The 20,796-nt window shown below is 45.6% G+C and overlaps 1 protein-coding gene across 1 annotated transcript in view; it reads right to left on the bottom strand.

Annotated features, from left to right (window-relative positions):
• ST8SIA4 (ST8 alpha-N-acetyl-neuraminide alpha-2,8-sialyltransferase 4) overlaps positions 1–20,796 on the bottom strand; it is a 228,478-nt gene that overhangs the window by 125,413 nt on the left and 82,269 nt on the right. The window contains exon 3 of the mRNA XM_075325060.1: positions 8,197–8,454. Within this exon, the coding sequence (XP_075181175.1) occupies positions 8,197–8,454 (258 nt within the window). The remainder of the gene's footprint in view (positions 1–8,196; positions 8,455–20,796) is intronic.

Genomic DNA, 20,796 nt, shown 5'->3' with positions numbered 1-20,796 from the left:
CATACATTGGACGTTTGGTAGTACGAAACTAGTGAATTGTAACGTGTGACATCCCTCATACGATTTTGATGTCTGAGGCTATGTGCGCAGGTGTGCGCTCTGCACCGCAGCTTAAAAAAGGTCTGTTTCAGAGCGAAGCTGAAAAGCTGCGTTCTGAAGCGCCTCACAATGTCTGTCATGCACTAATCTCTGTCAGTCCGTCACTATCTCTGTCCCTCTCTCTGTACATGTCAGTCTATCCTTCTTACCCCCTCTCTCATACTCACCGATCCCCGGCGCTGCACGGCATTCACACTGCTGCGGCGGCTTTTACTGTTTTGAAAAAGCCGGCCGCCCATTAAACAATCTCGTATTCCCTGCTTACCCCGCCCACCGGCGCCTATGATTGGTTACAGTGAGACACGCCCCCCACGCTGAGTGACAGGTGTCACACTGCACCAAATCACAGCAGCCGGTGGGCGTGTCTATACTGTGTAGTGAAATAAATAATTAAATAATTTAAAAAAACGGCGTGCGGTCCCCCCTAATTTTAAAACCAGCCAGATAAAGCCATACGGCTGAAGGTTGGTATTCTCAGGATGGGGAGCTCCACAGTATGGGGAGCCCCCCAGCCTAACAATATCAGCCAACAGCCGCCCAGAATTGCCGCATGCATTAGATGCGACAGTTCTGGGACTGTACCCGGCTCTTCCCGATTTGCCCTGGTGCGTTGGCAAATCGGGGTAATAAGGAGTTATTGGCAGCCCATAGCTGCCAATAAGTCGTAGATTAATCATGTCAGGCGTCTATGAGACACCTTCCATGATTAATCTGTAAATTACAGTAAATAAACACACACACGCCCGAAAAAATCCTTTATTAGAAATAAAAAACACAAACACATTCCCTGGTTCACCACTTTAATCAGCCCCAAAAAGCCCTCCATGTCCGGCGTAATCCAGGATGCTCCAGCGTCGCATCCAGTGCTGCTGCATGGAGGTGACCGGAGCTGCAGCAGACACCGCCGCTCCGGTCACCTCCATACAGCAAATGAAGACAGCCGCGCGATCAGCTGAGCTGTCACTGAGGTTACCCGCTGTCACTGGATCCAGCGGTGGCCGCGGGTAACCTCAGTGACAGCTCAGCTGATCGCGCTACTCACCGCCGCTCCGGTCAGCTCCAGTCAGCAACTGAGGTGAGCAGCGCGATCAGCTGAGCAGTCACTGAGGTTACCCGCGGCCACCGCTGCATCCACCGCTGGATCCAGTGACAGCGGGTAACCTCAGTGACAGCTCAGCTGATCGCGCGGCTGTCTTCATTTGCTGTATGGAGGTGACCGGAGCGGTTGTGTATTCTGCAGCTCCGGGCACCTCCATGCAGCAGAGCTGTATGCGACGCTGGACCATCCTGGATTCCGCCGGACATGGAGGGCTTTTTGGGGCTGATTAAAGTGGTGAACCAGGGAATGTGTTTGTGTGTTTTATTTCTCATAAAGGATTTTTTCGGGTGTGTGTGTTTATTTACTGTAATTTACAGATTAATCATGGAAGGTGTCTCATAGACGCCTGACATGATTAATCTAGGACTTATTGGCAGCTATGGGCTGCCAATAACTCCTTATTACCCCGATTTGCCAACGCACCAGGGCAAATCGGGAAGAGCCGGGTACAGTCCCAGAACTGTCACATATAATGTATGCGGCAATTCTGGGCGGCTGTTGACTGATATTGTTAGGGTGGGGGGCTCCCCATAACGTGGAGCTCCCCATCCTGAGAATACCAGCCTTCAGCCGTATGGCTTTATCTGGCTGGTTTTAAAATTAGGGGGGACCGCACGCCGTTTTTTTAAATTATTTAATTATTTATTTCACTACACAGTATAGACACGCCCACCGGCTGCTGTGATTGGGTGGCAGTGTGACACCTGTCACTCAGCGTGGGGGGCGTGTCTCACTGTAACCAATCATAGGCGCCGGTGGGCGGGGTAAGCAGGGAATACGAGATTGTTTAATGGGCGGCCGGCTTTTTCAAAACAGTAAAAGCCGCCGGAGCAGTGTGAACGCCGTGCAGCGCCGGGGATCGGGGATCGGTGAGTATGAGAGAGGGCTGCTCACTTCAGTTACTCAGGAGTTTAGCGGTCACCGGTGAGTCCTTCACTGGTGACCGCTAATCAGGACTCGACACAGACAGAGCCGCAGCATGACAATGAAGTCGGGTGAGGTTCACCCGAGTTCATTCTGACAGTGCGGCTCTTTCTGTGTCTGCTGTCAACTACCATTCACCGCTGCTACATGGCTGTCTGTGTCTGCTGTCAGCGGCCATGTAGCAGAGCTGAATGGCAGATGACATAGTAAAAACGCATCCCTACATTACACACGCTTGGCAAGTCAATAAATAAAAAAAAAAAAAAAAGGTGCCCAATCCATACGTCACAGAACACATGATCTAAAGGATCGCACACAAAATTGATCAATTTAACATAGACTACTAACGCTCGTGTGACAGCAAATGAACGACCTACGTGCAATCTCATTCAATCGCATATGCGACCTGGGCGTGTCACATCGCATACGAGATCGTACACCTAATTGTAAGGTGTAAAGCTGGCTTAAGCCAATCTAATTGAGGTTTTTTTTAGCATTTTGATTTCTTTAAAAAGACAAAAAAGATCAGAACAAACCTGAAATTAAAACTTTCAATATTAAGTATAGGGTCAGAAAAATGTTACATGGTGTATACTTGAGAAAACTCAAATGACTGCACTCTCTACGTAGTTGTCATGCTAAGTATGGGGAATGTACCAAGCGAACGGCGAAAGGGAAGGGAAACCCTGTGTCTACGGAAGAGGGAGATGGTGATCCCTGACTAAACCTACCGCTGGCCCCTGGCTTCCCTCACCACCCTAGATAGATTCTGCACATATGCGCCGAGCCAGATACCAGACCCTGGCTGACCCAGAAATAAGCCATAAGTAGGAAATGGATGGGATGAGCACTTAGGGTACCATCTCACTAAACGATGTACCAGCGATTTCGAACACGATACCACCTGGTCAACCTGGTCAGGATCACTGGTGCGTTGCAACATGGTCGCTGGTGAGCTGTCAATCAAGCAGATCTCACCAGCGACTCGTGTAACGATGCTGCGCTTGGTAACCAGGGTAAATATCGGGTAACCAAGCAAAGCGCTTTGCTTGGTTACCCGATATTTACCCTGATTACCAGCATACACCGCTTAGAGCTACCTCCATGCACAGGTAGCCAGGGTTCCTCCCATACTCTAAAGACATACTAATAGGGTATTTAGAATATGAGTCTCAGTACAGATTATAAAGAGGATGTCTGTAATACACAGTGAAATCAAATGGCATTATATAGACGAGTAAAATAAATGATAAAAGCTTGAGACTCATTCACCAACACTACAAATCACATATACAGTGATAATTTCGGACATTATTTCTTTTTGCCTTTTTTCTAAATATAGATAGGCGGAAGACTGGTCTAAATATAGCCAGAGAAAAAAGATAATAGCCAATAGCACTCTGTGCAGTTACAGTAAATCCCCTTCCTTCTGAAGAGGCTATTTGCAAGTATATCTATTAGGACTTAAGGGCAAAGGGTCATTTTAATGGCGACACCATTCCTTAAGCTCAATTTAAAGAGATACATCTGGATTGCTTTGGGTTTGTAGAAGAAACTATGACTTTTTATGCATCTTTTTCCTACTCCAGATTATCCTGGTACACTACTTATAGGGCGGTCTCTCCAAAAATTGAGAATACAAGGTCTTGGCTCTCAAGATACTGCATCATACACTCAACGCTGAAATTACATCACCGAAAGGAAAGAATGTTATTATGGAATTCACAGAACTGATAGACATGTTAATTATATGCAAAAAATTAAGAGTGGAATCTATATTTTGAAATCATCATGATTCATTAAGTTTCAAGTATGAGCGCCACACAGAAATCCCTGCACTTAACTTCACTGATAGTAGCCAAGGTGTGTATGAATGACCATGGCAGCTCCGTTTGCAACTGTCGACCAAATGTCGACATCCTAGATATGCTTGTGCTTCTGTGAGCAGCCTGCAAGGTCTTCATCCTCTCCAGACTTGTCTCCCATCAAGCCCATCTGAGACAGCATTGGTCATAGATTGCAAAGGAAACAGCGGATTTTGATGATTTGGGCAACTCAAGGAAATTTAACATGGCAGAACAACCCACAGACAACCATTAATAACTTCACTAATATCAGCAAAGGCATCTAAGGGTATATCTGCACATAACTCTCATACTTCATAATGAATAAATCGAGGTGTTATGAAAATTTTGCTTCTATTTTTTTCATCATTAACAGGTCTATCGATTACATGACTTTCGCAGTTGCTCAAATACTCCATCTTGATGTTGCAATTTAATGTTGGGTAGGAAACAGTCATGGCCAAAAGTATTGAGACTGATACAATTTTTGATTCTTTTATGTGCACAAACTCAATATTTCCAGTGTTAACCCTTATTTTTTAAGACTTCTAGAATTCCCTCTGACATGCTGGATATCAACTTTTAAACCAGTGTACTGATGGCAACTAGGGATGATCGAATACCTGAAATATTCGGCTTTGCGAATATCTGACGAATAGGTCGCCGCTATGCGAATATTCGATGCACAATGTTAGTCTATGGGAAGCCCAAATAGTTCAGAATAGTTGTTATTCGGGTTTCCCATAGACTTACATTGCGCATCAAATATTCGCAAATAGTCGAATAGCGGCGACCTATTCGGCAAATATTTTCCAAGCCGAATATTTGACGTACTCGATCATCCCTAATGGCAACACATTCTTGTCTAATCGATGTTTGGAGTTCATCACAATTTGTGTTTATTTGCGCACTCAAAGTGGATTCTGCTTTCTAAGTGATTACATAACAAACATTTATCATCCTATGTTGGTTGACAGCACTGGCTTGCCCATATCCAGTATTGTCAACCAACATAGGTGTGACAGTATTAAATAAGTGGGTGGAATGATGGAAAGGACGCACATTACAATAAAGTTATTATTTGGAACAACAGAGGAACAGATTTAAAAATAAAAAGGTTGATAGTTATTGTTGCCCTGTCTCCTATAAGGCTATTTGGTTAGTTTGAAGTATAAATTTGGGATTACATAATCCCTTTATTTTTGGGATAATAGACTTCCTTTAAAGGGAACCTGTCACCAGATTAGCAGACTGTAAACTGCGGCCACCACCAGTGAGCTCTTCTATACAGTATTCTAGAATACTGTATAGAAGAGCCCAGGCCACTGTGTAGAATGTAACAAAAACTTTTCTAATACTCACCTTGGGGGAGGTCCGGTCTGGCGCCTCCTCTCTGCTGTAATCTCTGTCCTCCTATCCACCCCAGACCGGCATTGCAGTCCTGAGCAGTCGCACTATGATCCACTCTGCTGAGGGTAGATCAGTACTGTAATGCGCAGGTGTATGGAAAGGTTGAATACCGCCTGCGCAGGCGCACTACAATACTTTGATCTGTCCTATACAGGACCTCAATGCTGGCTAGTGTGAATGACAAAGAACACATCATGCATACGGGCCTCAGAAGAAGGAGGATAGAGATCACCGCAGAGAGGAGGCACCGTACCAAAGAGCAGCGACAACCATCGGACCGGACCGCCCGCTAGGTGAGTATAATAAAGGTGTTTTTTACATTCTACACAGCGGCCTGGGCTCTTATATACACAGCATGTTAGAATGCTGTACATAGAGGCTCACCGGTGGTGGCCGCAGCTCATAAGGGAGAAACCTGGAGACAGGTTCCCTTTAAAACAAAATAAACCAGAAATAAAAATGTAACGATATACATATAACAAGAAATGAAACATATAGAATGTATTATGACTTAATTTACATCAAACACGGAAATATTTGCATCTAGAAATAAAAGTAAACTAAACTGTTAGACTGAACCAGTAATCAAAAGAATTCATCAAGGGAAGCGCGGCGGTCTATGAAAAAAATCTAAACAATCTGTTTAATAACCACATATATCACTGATGTTACTGATCCCTAGGGAATGGATAGGCTGCGTGCTAAAAATAATTGCTTAACCCACAAAATAGCAGTTTACAGTTTGCTTAGACGAACAATAGATATTTAATGCTACGGAGAGCGATGTCTGGATACTGAAGCATTTTATTCTGTATTTTCAATTATTTAACAAAAGCGATATAATTAAAGCTCTATTCCAGTACACTCCACAGGCTGCAGCCACACAGGCAGTATTACTTCACTGGAGATAATCAGATTTTGTCACCTTTGTTACCATTTCAATTCCCTTTTTTCTCTTGCCATTTTCATACACTGCATCACTTCCTCATCAGGGGGAGGATAATCCTGAGCCTCTCGACTTAGAACTGCAATGCCAGATATACAGTGCTACTGTAAAACCAAGGCCGCGCTTTGCATTGTCGGCCAGGAACGTACCTAGAAGGGCTGCAGATGTTGCGGCCTAACCCATGCCCTGGATTTTAGGATGACCGAATGGTTGTTATGGCCAATATGCCATCATGACTGGTCTATTGGGTGTGTGTGTGTGTCTCAACGACAAGACCAGTAAGCACAGACTAATAGGAACTGGACTAACGGGGAGTTGCCGGACTAACGGGCAGCACGCCAAGTAGTCCTCTAAGGATAATCTACTGCTGATTAAACACTGATTTTATCAAAACTACACTAAGCAGCCTGGTAAGTAACACATCACTGGAATCAGGATCTCTGCTCCAACGTTATAATCGTCTCAGATTAGGTGACAAAAATCTGGTAACAGATTGCCTTTTAGCAAACTGGGTAAGGACCAGAGGAGGGATTTGCAGGGAAATTAGGGATAATGTTTTTATTACACATACGAGGCCAATAATAATAATAATAATAATAATAATAATGATAACTAGGAATGATCAAATACCGCAAATACGGCAACGCCCATATTTGCTGAATAGGTCGCCACTATTCGACGATTTTCAAATATTCGATGCGGAATGTAAAGCTGGCTTTGCACGCTACGATATTTCTAACAATTGCTAGCGATATCGTACGCAAAAGCACCCGCCCCCGTTGTGCATGCGATATCATGTGATCTCTGCCGCAGCGAACATTATCGCTACGGCAGCGTCACACGCACATACCTGGTCGGTGGAGTCGCTGTGACTGCCGAACAATCTTTCCCTCAAGGGGGAGGTGCGTTCGGCGTCACGGCGACGTCACTGCGACGTCACTAAGCGGCCAGCCAATCAAAGCGGAGGGGCGGAGATGAGCTGGATGAACATCCCGCCCACCTCCTTCCTCATTGCGGGCGGGATGCAGGTAAGGTGAGGTTCCTCGCTCCTGCGGTGTCATACACAGCGATGTGTGCTGCCGCAGGAATGGGGAACAACATCTATAAACAACCATTAACAATTTTTGGTTTTAAGACAACCTCTACATGGTGAACGATTTTCACCACATTGGAGGACGTTTAAGGTCGCTGGTAAGTGTTACACGCTGCGATACCGTTAATGACACTGGATGTGGGTCACTAACGACGTAACCCCAACGATAAAACATTAACGATATTGTAGCGTGTAAAGCCCCCTTTAGTCTATGGGAAACCCGAATAGTTGCCGAATAGCAACTATTCGGGCTTCCCATAGACTTACATTGCGCATCGAATATTCGCATAGCGGTGAGCTATTCGACAGATATTCGTGAAGCCGAATATTGCCGAATATTTGTGATATTTGATCATCCCTAATAATAATAATATTATTATGTCTATAATTACAAACTACACTAAGCAGCCCAGTAAGCGACACATCACTGGAATCAGGATCTCCGCCCCAACGTTATGTTGATCTCAGATTAGGTGGTAAAAATCTGGTGACAGATTCCATTTAAGCAAACTGGGTGAGCACCAGAGGAGGGATTTACAAGGAAATCAGGGATATTATTTTTATTACATATAAGATGCCTTTATAATTATAAAATCTGTAATTACAATACTTTAAAGAAGAATAACTTTTGAAGGTGAAAAATATCATTAAATACATCACTTCATCTAGTCCCAGCTCTTTTTATTTTGTGACTTTGATATATCGTTGTCAAGCACCAGAGACTGATAAGCGCCTATGATACATATGAAGTGATAATCTCCAGAAACAGACAGCGGCTCACCTTATTACAAAGTCATGGCTGTCAATCTCGTTGCCACATCCACTGTTCAGAAGGATTCCGGAATTACCCACAACTGCACAAGTCTGAAACCGGCGGCTCTTCATTGGTGACACTTCAGGCAATAGACTGTGCAGATTCTGGGAAATATTTAGAGTACGGCGTCTATCCAGAACATAATGAATTACGTCTCCCGGCTTGAAGCTGCTTTTAACTACAGATACATCTCTCTCAGCATCCAGAAATCGAAGAATATCTTTTCTATGAGAAAAAAAAATACCATAATAAACAAATCAGTTTTATAGGACAAATCATGCACACATCAAAAAGTACATCCGGAATTCAGGAGATTGGTCATTGCCCAAACACCACTGATATCATTACAAGAAATATTGGTACTACTTTATAATATCCTGTTTGCTTTCTGAGCAATTCCTTATAGCGTCTCTGTCACCAGATTTCACAACAGAAACTATAATATTCCACAAAGCTCTTAAATCTGATAAGGCTGGTGGATTTCTTTTGAAAGTCCATATCAGAAACAACTTTCATAAAGGATAATACAGCCTAACTTTATATCCACCAACTTTCCCTGATTGACAGCTCCTCAGTGTCCCTCCTCCCTGCTGCTGAGATCTCAAACTGCTCAGTACAAGCTGCAGCTGTCAGAGGGTGGAGACTGAATATGCTTGGACTTATGAGCTCTCTGGACTTTTTAGCCAGACTTATAAAATGCTCATTTTGCTATCAGGATTACATTGTCACTCTAAAATTGATTTTCATAGTAATCACACAAGCCGCATCAGGTTTAAGAGCTTTTTTTAAACAATGAATATAGTTTACACTGTAAATTCTGGTGATCATTCCGCTTTAACTTCTTCCTGATATACAATGTACATATATCAGCTCAACTGTCACCTGCTCCAATCGCTGCTGTCAATCTCTGACAGCGGTATTTAAGTGGTGCGATCTGGTATGGGAGTGGACAATAAGGTGACAACAGGTGCGACACCTTTTTTGATAGACTATGATATTAAATCCTGCATACAAATTTCAAGCACCAAAGAATCAAACAAAGTGTAAAGTTTATTCTTGACTAGCTGTAGCACCCAGCGTTGCCCGGGATAGTAACTGTCTCTCTCCCAGTCTTTGTCTGTTTGTGTCTGTTTGTCTGTGTCTGTCTGTCTGTCTCTTTCTGTCTATCTTTGTCTCTGTGTGTGTCTCTTTCTGTCGGTCGGTCTCTGTCTGTCGGTCGGTCTCTGTCTGTCGGTCGGTCTCTGTCTGTCGGTCGGTCTCTGTCTGTCGGTCGGTCTGTCGGTCGGTCTCTGTCTGTCTTTCTCTTTCCCTCTCTGTTTGTGTCTGTGTCTCTGTCTCTTTGACAGACTTTCTATCTCTGTCTTTTTCCTGGTCTGTCTCTTTCCCTGTCTTTCTGTCTGTCTCTTTCCATGTCTGCCTCTTCCTCTGTGTGTGCCTATGTCTGTCTGTCTCTCTCTGTCTCTTTCCCCATCTCTCTCTTTCTGTGTTTCTCTATCCATCTCCCCACCGACATCCTATTACCTCACACACAAGCTTCTTATACTAACAATTTCCTTTGCTTCTATAGCAACCAATCACAGCTGCTATTAATAACCTGTAGCTCGCAGCTCCATTGACTTTAATGGAGGCAGGTTTTTTGGAAAGTAACTGTAAAGCGCGGGGTTAAATTTTCCGGTCAAAACATAGTCTATGACGTTCCCTGAATCACATGGAGTGTCTGTGCAAAATTTCGTGATTGTAAATGCGACGATGCAGATTCCTTTAGCGGACATACACACACTCAGCATTATATATTCGATGACTCTATCTTATTCATAAAAGAGAATAGTCAGAATACAGTTTTTGAGCAGAAAGACGGGCAGTATTTATATAAGGTGAACTAGCCTTCAATAAGCAGCTAAACACAAAAAGACTAAATTTGGAGGGAGGGGTGGGGGTCAGAAAATGTAATATTGCTAAAAGAGTAGTAGATGCTTGGGACAAACTGCCAGCAAATATAGTTAGAAAACCAAGAGTAGGTGAATATAAACATTCCTGCGATACACATCACGTAGCTCTGTACTAAAAAGTAAATATAAGTGCAGACAAAAATGGACCATGTACTTTTTTTTGTGTCACTCGCCCATGTTCACTCTAATTCCTTCACATAGGCTCTCAACCACCCACATCCATCGATACTTATCTATTGTGTAGGAGACGCTTTAAGCTCCATTTAGACAGCCCGATAATGACAGAGCGACGTCCGTCACAATGTAGGAAATCTACGCTCACTTTGGCTGGTGTAACTCTGTACGATAAGCACTATTCAGCTATTAAAAATTAAGCTTAAAAAAAGTGCAAAATGTGACTTTATATGGAGATTATTTGATACTGCAATGAAGTCAGAACAGCAGCCGCAATCATTGTGCATCCTAATAAATGGTTTGCCATGGCAACATGTTTTTAATTTCAAGGCCCTGGAGTAACTGCTTTTACACTCAGCTGTTTGATGATCCTATAATCGAAATTTTCAGCATTGCTTAAGATTTCTGATGAAGATGATACCTACAGTGCCTTGAATTGTTTCATACCCCGTGAACTGAATTCCTACCCCATGAACTTTTCCACATTTTTTTCACATTACAGCCGCACTTTTTGTGATATACCAAGAGTAAATAGCAAGTATTTGTGAACTGTACAGGAAATGAAACTTGGTTTTCTAAATATTTTAAAAATATAAATATGAAAATTGTGACGTGTATGTGTGTTCCATCCCAGAGTCAATACTTTGTAGGACCACCTGTCTCTGAAAGTCTTTTGGGGTCTGTCTCTACCAGCTTTGCACATTTAGAAGCTAATAGTTTTGCCCAGTCCTCTTTGTAAAACAACTCTAGCTCAGTGAGATTGGATGGAGGGATCTGTGAACAGCAATTTTCAAGTCCTGTCACAGACAAAGGGATTTACGTCTGGACTGACTGGGCCATTCACACACATAAATATCTAGGAGGCTGCATGGCACATGAAATACATAATATAGAGTAGGACGCCCTATTGAGATTTACCGTGACGTTGGCAGGGGTGGCTCAAAGAATAGATCAATTATTTGCTAAAAATCTCATTTTGTATTATAGTACAGTTGGAATAAATCTGTGAATTTGCACTTTTTATATGATGCATGCCACTCTCAGATCGTGCTGGCTCTCTTCTCTCTCTGTTTGGTTGTAGTTATGCTACAAATGTATGGTGGCTGGTCACCACCATGCTATGCACGCCTGATCTTGGTTTGCAATATATATACCTCCTGTTGGTAGCTGTTCACATTCAGTTGCCTCACCCTTTTCCACAGGCATTGCTAATTAAGCACCATACTTGGATCTGGTCTGCCTATATCAATGGTTGCTGTCTGGCACTGGGAGGGTCAGTTCTGATACAGTTCTGGTATGTGTAGAGCTTGTTCCACATGCTGGGACCTGGGCTGTTCCTTAGCCACAATTGCCTCTTTTGCAACATAGAAGTGGTTATATACAGGTTACAGGTATGTGTGCTCCATTATGGTTCTGCTTTTAACTTTATCTAGGAGGCCGTATGGCACATGAAATACATAATATAGAGTAGGACCCCCCTATTGAGATTTGCCGTGACGTTGGCAGGGGTGGCTCAAAGAATTGATCAATTATTTGCTAAAATCTCATTTTGTATTATAGTACTGTTGGAATAAATCTCTGAATTTGCACTTTTTATATGATTCATGATAATTTCTGATCGTGCTGGCTCCCCTCTCTCAGAGTAAATACTTTGTAGGACTACCTGTCTCAAAGTCTTTTGGGGGTCTGTCTCTACCAGCTTTGCACATTTAGAGGCTGATAGTTTTGCCCAGTCCACTTTGTGTACAAAACAGCTCTAGGTCATTGAGACTGGATGGATGTGTCTGTGAACATCAAATTCCAAGTCTTGTCACAGATTATCAATGGAATTTACATCTGGACTGACTGGGCCACTCACACACATGAATATGCTTTGATCTACACCATTCCAGTGCAGCTCTGGCAGTATGTCTAGGGTTGTTGCCTGTTGGAAGGTGAACCTACACCAAAGTCTCAAGTCTAATAGGTTTTCCTACAGGCTTGCTTTATATTTAGCTCCTTCCACCTTCTCATCAACTCTTACCAGATACCCTATTCCTGCTGAAGAAAAGTATCCACACAGCATGATGCTGCCACCACAATGTTTGATGGTGGGGATGGAGTTTTCAGTATGATGTGTACTTTTAGTTTTCCACCACACATAGCATTTTGTATTTAACCCAAAAAGTTCCACTTTGGTCTTCATCCACATGCTATTTGTGTGCCCAACATTACATGTCATTTGCATATTTGCAGCCTCATTCACACTAAATGTGCTTGGTTTTACTCAATTCATTTGCATTGAGCAGAACATGTCTAGTTGGCAGGTGACCACATATATGTCTAGTCGGGATGAGACTGTATACTTGTGGTCATGTAGTCACATAACCACATTCTCTCGTTGGCAAAATGGTGGTTGTAAGGATTCAGAAGTCTGCTGACAGATAGTTACTGCAGACTTTCACCCGAAGACCGGACAACTTTAATCTCAAGTCAGAACCATCATATATTTATAAGTGAGAATATACCTACATCTTGTGTACACCAACAAGTTTTATTGTCGGTCAGACCAAGATGGTATGATAATTCAGGCACTCTATATAAAAGATATTATAATTTGTAATAGCTTTCTTGTAAAACTATGCATCCTGAGCAAAATTGTAACTGTGGCAAAATAGTCTTAAAATCAGAAAAGATGGGGTTTAGTTCTTTATTAGTGATGGACAAACCCTCCCCGATGTTTGGGATCAGGAGACTCGCCCGAGCTTTTTGTAAGGTCAGGGTTCAAGGCCGAAGATAACGCGAACTTGCGTCCGAACCCCGAACTTGGACTTTACAGTTATGGAATGGGGCGGGGGGTAAAATATAGAATATAGTTAATAATAAACATTGTCATTATACTTACCGGTCCCACGACACATCCTGCAGATCTGCTATCTCCCGGCCACTTCTGCTTCCTGGTCCGATCATTAACTTCTGGAAGTATTCACTGCACTGCTAGTCACTTGGCAGTCTTCAGCCGTATTCGCAGTGATGTCAGGTCCATGGCTAAAGGGTGCTTTACACGCTGCAACATCGCTAACAATATATCGTTGGGGTCACGTTGTTAGTGACGCACATACGGCGCCGTTAGCGACATCGCAGCATGTGACATTAAGGAGCGACGATCAATGATTGCACAACCATCAAAAATCGTTGATCGTTGACACGTCACTCCTTTCCTTAATATCGCTGCTGCCACAGGTACGATGTTGTTCATCGTTCCTGCGGCAATCCACATCGCTATGTGTGACACCGCAGAAACGACGAACATCTCCTTACCTGCGTCCACCGGCAATGAGGAAGGAAGGAGGTGGGCGGCATGTTACATCCCGCTCATCTCCGCCCGTCCTCTGCTATTGGGCGGCCGCTTAATGACGCCGCTGTGACGTCGCTATAACGCGGAACGCACCTCCCCCTTGAAGGAGGGATTGTTCGGAGACCACAGCGGCGTCGCTGAAAAGGTATGTGCATGTGACGCTGCCGTAGCGATAATGTTCGCTACAGCAGCAATCACCAAATGTCGCACAAACGACGGGGGCAGGTGCTGTCGCGCACGACATTGCTAGCTATCGCTAGCGATGTCGCAGCGTGTAAAGCACCCTTTAGCCATGGACTCGATTGAACTTTGACTGTCACTGTCAGTGTTAGTCTGCTTCTCGCTCTATAGAGACCCTTGTCTGTACAGAGCGATGAAGCAGAGCTGACATTACTTTCCCTGTGGACTACGTCAGACTAATGATTTTTTCATAATAAAGATGGAGTCTCTAAATGTTTTTTTGTTTTATTTCTAAAAAAAAAATAAATCTCTATGTGTTGTGTTTTTTTTTTACTGTTTACTAGAAATTCATGGAGGCCATGTCTAATTTGGCATGACACCAATAATTTCGGGCTTAGTACCAGCTGAAAATACAAAGCTGGTATTAACCCCTTTATTACCCAGCGTGCCACCGGTATTAGGGCCGCTGGACGAGCCGGGTAATGCACCTGGAAACAGAGCTAAGAAACAATGCGCCATTTCCAAGGGTGGCTGTAGGCTGCGGTTTTAAGTGTGGGGGGCCCAGAATGCTTGGGCCTTACTACGCTGAGAATCCCAGCCCCCAGCTGCCTGGTTTTACCTGACTGGCAATCAATCAGCGGGAGCCCACGCATTTGTTTTTAAATTATTTTTTTAAATAATTAAAAAAAATGAATGGACTTTCCTGTATTTGTATTGCCAGCCAAGGTAAAGCCAGGCAGATAGGGGTGGCAGCCCGTAGCCGTCCGCTTTATCTGCGCTAAAAATCAAAAGTACAGTGGAGTGCCACGTCATTTTTTTTAATTATTTATTTTTACACTACTATATGCGTGAGGGACCCAACAGCCAATCACAGACGCTGTCACCCAGAATGAGCGTCTATGATTGGCTGTTGGAGTAACCTGGATTCTGCCCATACATTCTAGATGCTAGATTGTAAGGGCTAGTTTCAGGTTACGCCAGCATCCAATCACAGATGTCCACTCTGTGACAGCGTCTGTGATTGTCTGGTATTTTAACAGTAAAATAAAACAACAACACAGAGGAAAAAATATTTTATTAGAAATAAAACAGAAGACATTTAGGACTCAATCTTTATTACCCAAAAAAAGCCCTCTGATGCAGTCCAAAGGCGGGCGAGTATCTTCAGCTCTGCTACATCTGTGCGAGGAGACAAACAGGTCTGCTCACACAGACGAGCAGGCACAGACTCAGTCGAGAGCTGTCAGAGACTTCACCCGAGTGCACAGCTGAGGCCGGTCAGCTGTGCCCTCGGGTAACCTCAACTGACGTCACTGCAACACTGCGGTAAAATGAGTGCTTGTCGGCAGTAAGAGCACTGACGTCAGAGTCGGGGTTACCCGAGGGCACAGCTGACGTCACCGCTTTCACCGTCGACAAGCGCTCACTTTACAGCAGTGTTGCAGTGACGTCAGAGGAGGTTACATAGGGGGGTCAGTGGAGGATACTCACACTGTGAGGCTCTGGGACTTTGTGCATTAGAAGGTCATCAAAACCACTGCAGACTGTGACTGACTGCAGCGGTCAGGTGACTGGGAGAGCGCGTTCTTAGAGAAACCTCCCATCATGCACTCCTCTAGTTACCTGGCCACTGCAACCAATCACAGACTGTCCTGGTAACCTCTTGCCCGGCCATACATCACTGCAAGGAGCACCGGGAGGGATGACGCCTCCCTCCATTATATTAAACCCATTCAGGGCTAGAAAAAAAAAATGTATTAAAGCATCAGATGTCCTAGAAAGAGTTAATAAATACAATCAATAAATTGTATGTACCTAAAAATGGCGCCATTAAATAAAAATGCATAAAAAAAGGCACGAGAGACCACATAGATGGAAAAATATAAAAGTAACAGATTTTAAAAAGAATAAAAAAGAACCAAAAAAGTAAAAAAAACTGAAAAACTTTCACTTTATAAAATACTTTAATTGAAAAAAAAAAACACAAAACAAACAAAAAAAAACAAACTATGAATGGTGACGTGTGCAAGATGTCACGGAAGGTCCTGTAACCCAAAAGGTAACAACAACATTCACACCAAACTGGTCCCATGGCTATGACATCATGGAAGGTCCTGTAGTTAAAGTTACCTGGGGCACAGTTGACTTTGCCTGCTCGTCTGTGTGAGCAGACCTGTGTGTCTCCTTGCACAGATGTGACGCCCTGGTCTATCAGGTCGTCACAGGGTGCCGTGTAATCTGCCCTTCTGCATGGTACCCGCTCCTCCTTGGTTATGGGTCCTGTCAATTTGGTGTTGCTACCAACAGGTGTACACAAATCCTGAGGAACACTCTGCACCACACCCATCAGACACCCATTGGGCGGCCTGAGGGGAATAGGGCCACCCAGATGGGGGGATGGAAGAGGGAGGGCAGAGATGTCAGTTGTAGAGTAGAAGTTGAGCAGTGAGCAGCGGTTACAGGACAGGTCACGCTGTGGAGCTGGGCTCCTGCACCCGTCCCAGGTGCCAGACTTTGGCCTGGCCAAAAGGAGCTGGAACCCCGGTCACAGGGGTAGTGACAGGGGGCACGGTGCTGCTACAGAGAGCAGGCTGGCTGCCTTGTGCTGCAACCGGGCAGGGACCAGGGCACAACAAGGTACGCAGACCCTGGGCTGGGAAGAAGCTCCATGCAGCCCAGTAATTCACCCCATGGGAACAGAGTCTTCAGGAACCATTCCCCACCTGCTCCAGAATCGGGGTACTAGCGCAACGAGGGGGATAGGACTTCCCACAAGCGTCCAGAAAATCCCAAGCGTGAACCCTGAGAGCACCCCACTAGCCACGCAGGTGAGCGGGACCCGAATCGCTTCATGTGAGAGGGATCCACACATAAGACACATAGTGCCAAGGGACAAGGCTTCAGACCAACATTCAACACCAAAAGGAAACGAACCCAGGGTACTGTCCCAGAGAGAGCAGGATACTCAAGGAGTTTGGTTTACCTGGTGTCAGCGTCAGTGACTTTGGACTGTGTGAGTACCCGATATCACTTTTCACCCGACGGGTTCTCCACTCCATCCATCACCGGATCCCGGGACACCACTCCCCCTGCCCATGGAGGGGTTAACATCTTAAGCCGCCACACACCATCGTCCCTGGGCTTCCCCCCAAACGGCAGCGGTGGTCCCTCACGTTACCACACACCGTGGATGGCGTCACGAACATTATCCCATTCACCACCCAAAACAATTACCCCCTTTTTATTTCCGAGGTAGCCTTGCGACTCCACCTCGAATCCGGAGACCCCTCGAGCCACTGCGAATCCAGGTCCGAGCAGCCCATCGGCTGTCGCGGGGGCGGCACACCTTAAAGGAAAACATGGCATCACGAACAGGATGCGAGCAGGACCCACTAACCTGGGTGACATGCGCATTGAGAAGTAAAAATCGCAGTCCATAATCCTGTTTTCTGCGACGCCAGCCATTTTTCCGCTGTTTTCGCGCCAAAAAACGCCATCTTGTTGAAAAAGCAGTGAGCGGTTACCCATTCCCTATTGATTACCCTAATCCGATCATGGCGGCTGAGGGATCCGGTTCACCCCCGCTTGTAGTAACCACTCCACTGTCACCTACCCCTTCCTCGGTGGACGCCGAGCTGCCACTATCCATCCCGGCAGCGGAAAATGCAGTTTGTTTTTATGAAGTTCCGGCAGCAGACCTAAAGTCTTCTCTCGTCTCGGTCACGTCAGCGGTCCCCCGGAGCCCAGCCAGATCAGACCCGGCCGCATCACCGGACCGGTCCTTAGAGGCGGAGCACCCGGACCCTAAAACCCCGGCTGCGGAGCAGTCGGGCCCACTATTTCAGTAGCGGGAGGGGAACCTCCCTAGTCTCCGGTTCCACTGCCGCGCAGTATCCCGAGGGCTGTTGGGGCCGCTCGAGTTCACCTAAAGCCAGAGCCAGTTCGGGAGCTGAGGCCGGACGCCGACGCCCCCTACTGGGAGCGACACAGTCAGGAGTTGCAAAAAGAAATTGCTACCAGAAAACAGGGGCGGCGGCAGGAGTTGGCAGCCTGCAACAGGGTGGAGAAGGAACAAGTGAGAAGCGCTGCTTCACGTATTAAAGGGCCATGGTGCCGCGGTCTGGTGGATCGCTTTGACCCCGAGCAGGGATTGGGTTTCATCCATGAAGCAGACCTCACAGCGGGGGTATTTGTGTCCCGGCGGGACGTGGCCCCACACCTTCCTTGGAAGCATCCTGGCCGCAACCTAGAGCCTGAAGAAATGGTCAGCTACACCCGACACTGCGGGGAGAGGGGCTGGTATGCCCTCGACGTGAAACGGGTCACGGTAGCGAATGAGCAGATCATGCCGAATGCTGCTGTTGGCTACCGGTTCCCCAGGGAGCTGGACCAGTAAGGACTGTTAATATAAGCAAAAATATGATACCGTAAAACTGTTAGGTATCTGTGTTTTCCGTTTGTTATTTTCCACAGTTTGTTATTTTCCATATAGAAAATGTTAGAAAATGAAAGAATTAATAAAAAGCTAATTGCATGGAAAAGTAACCTGATTTTCTCTAGATTGACAGCAGTTGTACAGGGACTCTTGTTAAAGTTTTATAAAGACTTCCACGTTTTATAGTTGATTAAAAATGGACCATGGTCACAGGACTGGCGTGACCAACACAAACTTGTGTCTTGTAAAAAGACTGCACCCGTTGTGCCTAACAGAGTTGTCTGACCTAACTCGGGACCTTAACCCGGCCCAGGGACCCATTTAGGTTTTCAGGGGAACCAGATTGCTTGGGTGGGGGGTGTTGGGACCCGGGACGTCGGGACTGGACTGTCGCAGGGAGGGACCACATCGTGGAAGGTTGGGTTCCTGCTGCCATCAAAACCGGTGGCGTCCCCTGTAGCAGACGAACTCAAAAGTAAAAAAATGTTGGTAATGGTTTAAGAAAGCACCTCCCTAATGTGGGATGCACCTGTTCAAAATAAATATGTGTGTTAATCCTTTTCTTTCCTTTAAAAAAAAAAAAAAATAATAAGTGCTTGGCGTGCTGTAGCTCGCGGACGAGCTACGTTTAACCAAAGGGGAATGTGACGCCCTGGCCTATCAGGTCGTCACAGGGTGCCGTGCAATCTGCCCTTCTGCATGGTACCCGCTCCTCCTTCGTTACAGGTCCTGTCAATTTGGTGTTGCTACCATCAGGTGTACACAAATCCTGAGGAACACTCTGCACCACACCCACCAGACACTCATTGGGCGGCCTGAGGGGAATAGGGCCACCCAGATGGGGAGATGGAAGAGGGAGGGCAGAGATGTCAGTTGTAGAGTAGAAGTTGAGCAGTGAGCAGCGGTGACAGGACAGGTCACGCTGTGGAGCTGGGCTCCTGTACCCGTCCCAGGTGCCAGACGTTGGCCTGGCTAAAAGGAGCTGGAACCCCGGTCGCAGGGGGTAGTGACAGGGGGCACGGTGCTGCTACAGAGAGCAGGCTGGCTGCCATGTGCTTCAACCGGGCAGGGACCAGGGCACGACGGGACCCTGGGCTGGGAAGAAGCTTCACGCAGCCCAGTAATTAACCCGACGGGAACAGAGTCTTCAGGAACCGTTCCCCACCCGCTCCAGAATCAGGGTACTAGCGCAACGAGGGGGATAGGACTTCCCACAACCGTCCAGAAAATCCCAAGCGTGATCCCTGAGAGCAAGCTCACCCTGCTAGCCACGCAGGTGAGCGGGACCCGAATCGCTTCATGTGAGAGGGATCCACACGTAGGACACACAGTGCCAAGGGACAAGGCTTCAGACCAACCTGCAACACTAAAAGGAAACGGACCCAGCGTACTCGCTCAGAGAGAGCAGGTTACTCAAGAGTTTGGTTTACCTGGCGTCAGCGTCAGTGACTTTGGACTGTGCGAGTACCTGATATCCCTTTTCACCCGACGGGTTCCCCACTCCATCCATCACTGGATCCCGGGAAACCACTCCCCCTGCCCACGGAGGGGCTAACATCTCAAGCTGCCACACACCATCGTCCCGGGGCTTCCCCCCAAACGGCAGCGGTGGTCCCTCACGTTACCACACACCGAACTGCAACATGGGTTTCCCAGGAAAACCTGTGTTCGGGACCTTGTGCACGAACACTATGTGTTCGGTATGAATCCCGAACTTTACAGTTCAGGTTCGCCCATCACTATTTTTTATGCCAACAGAGTAAGTAGGTTTAATCATTTTTGTGGGAGACTTTTGGAAAGTATACTTTGGATTCTGTTTGTGCCAATTTCTAGCTAGAACCACTCTCTGGAGTTGAGGATTTTGGATCTGAGCATATTGAAGGTCAAAGTGAGACATGTTACCTTTCCAGAACATTGTTGGGCTGACAGAATAAAAGCAGGTCAGGAATATCCAATGGAGTTATCCTTAGCACTAAATCAGTGATATTGGAAAGGAAAGAACAGAAGTTGTAACAGTCTTTAAAATAAGGGCATAGGTAGTAGGTAATATTGCTCACCAGAGCTAGAAAGGTGGTGTTGCTGATGCAGATACTTGGGGGGAAGGTTTGTCCAAAGAAGATGTGGGGCTTTATTGCCAAGTATTAAGTTTAGTTCTTCCTCCTCATACTTATCCTGTCTTTCCAAGTTAGCCAGTCACAACCATCCTCTCAGATGTGTACCCTTGTAATAAATGTGGATGTCCGCAACGTCTTCATTGTATTTCGTACTGTGAGTAGTCTATAATGAAGTCTTGGTCTTTTGAATTTCCAAATGTATTGTGAGAATGGTGCGCGGAGAGAATTATAGAAGCATAGTGAGAGTTTTATAAGAGCCTTATTCATGGTATGAAGTATTTCAAGTAGAATATATGCTTTGAGGTTGTTTCCTTCTATCCACACAAGATAGAATGGGAGATCATATGATTTGAGAAGTGATTTAACTTGTAACATAAG

Source organism: Anomaloglossus baeobatrachus, chromosome 1 (assembly GCF_048569485.1).
Source record: "Anomaloglossus baeobatrachus isolate aAnoBae1 chromosome 1, aAnoBae1.hap1, whole genome shotgun sequence".
Classification (NCBI taxonomy): Eukaryota; Metazoa; Chordata; class Amphibia; order Anura; family Aromobatidae; genus Anomaloglossus; species Anomaloglossus baeobatrachus.
Note: the sequence above shows the minus strand (reverse complement) of the source record. Positions and strands in the feature narration are given on the sequence as shown.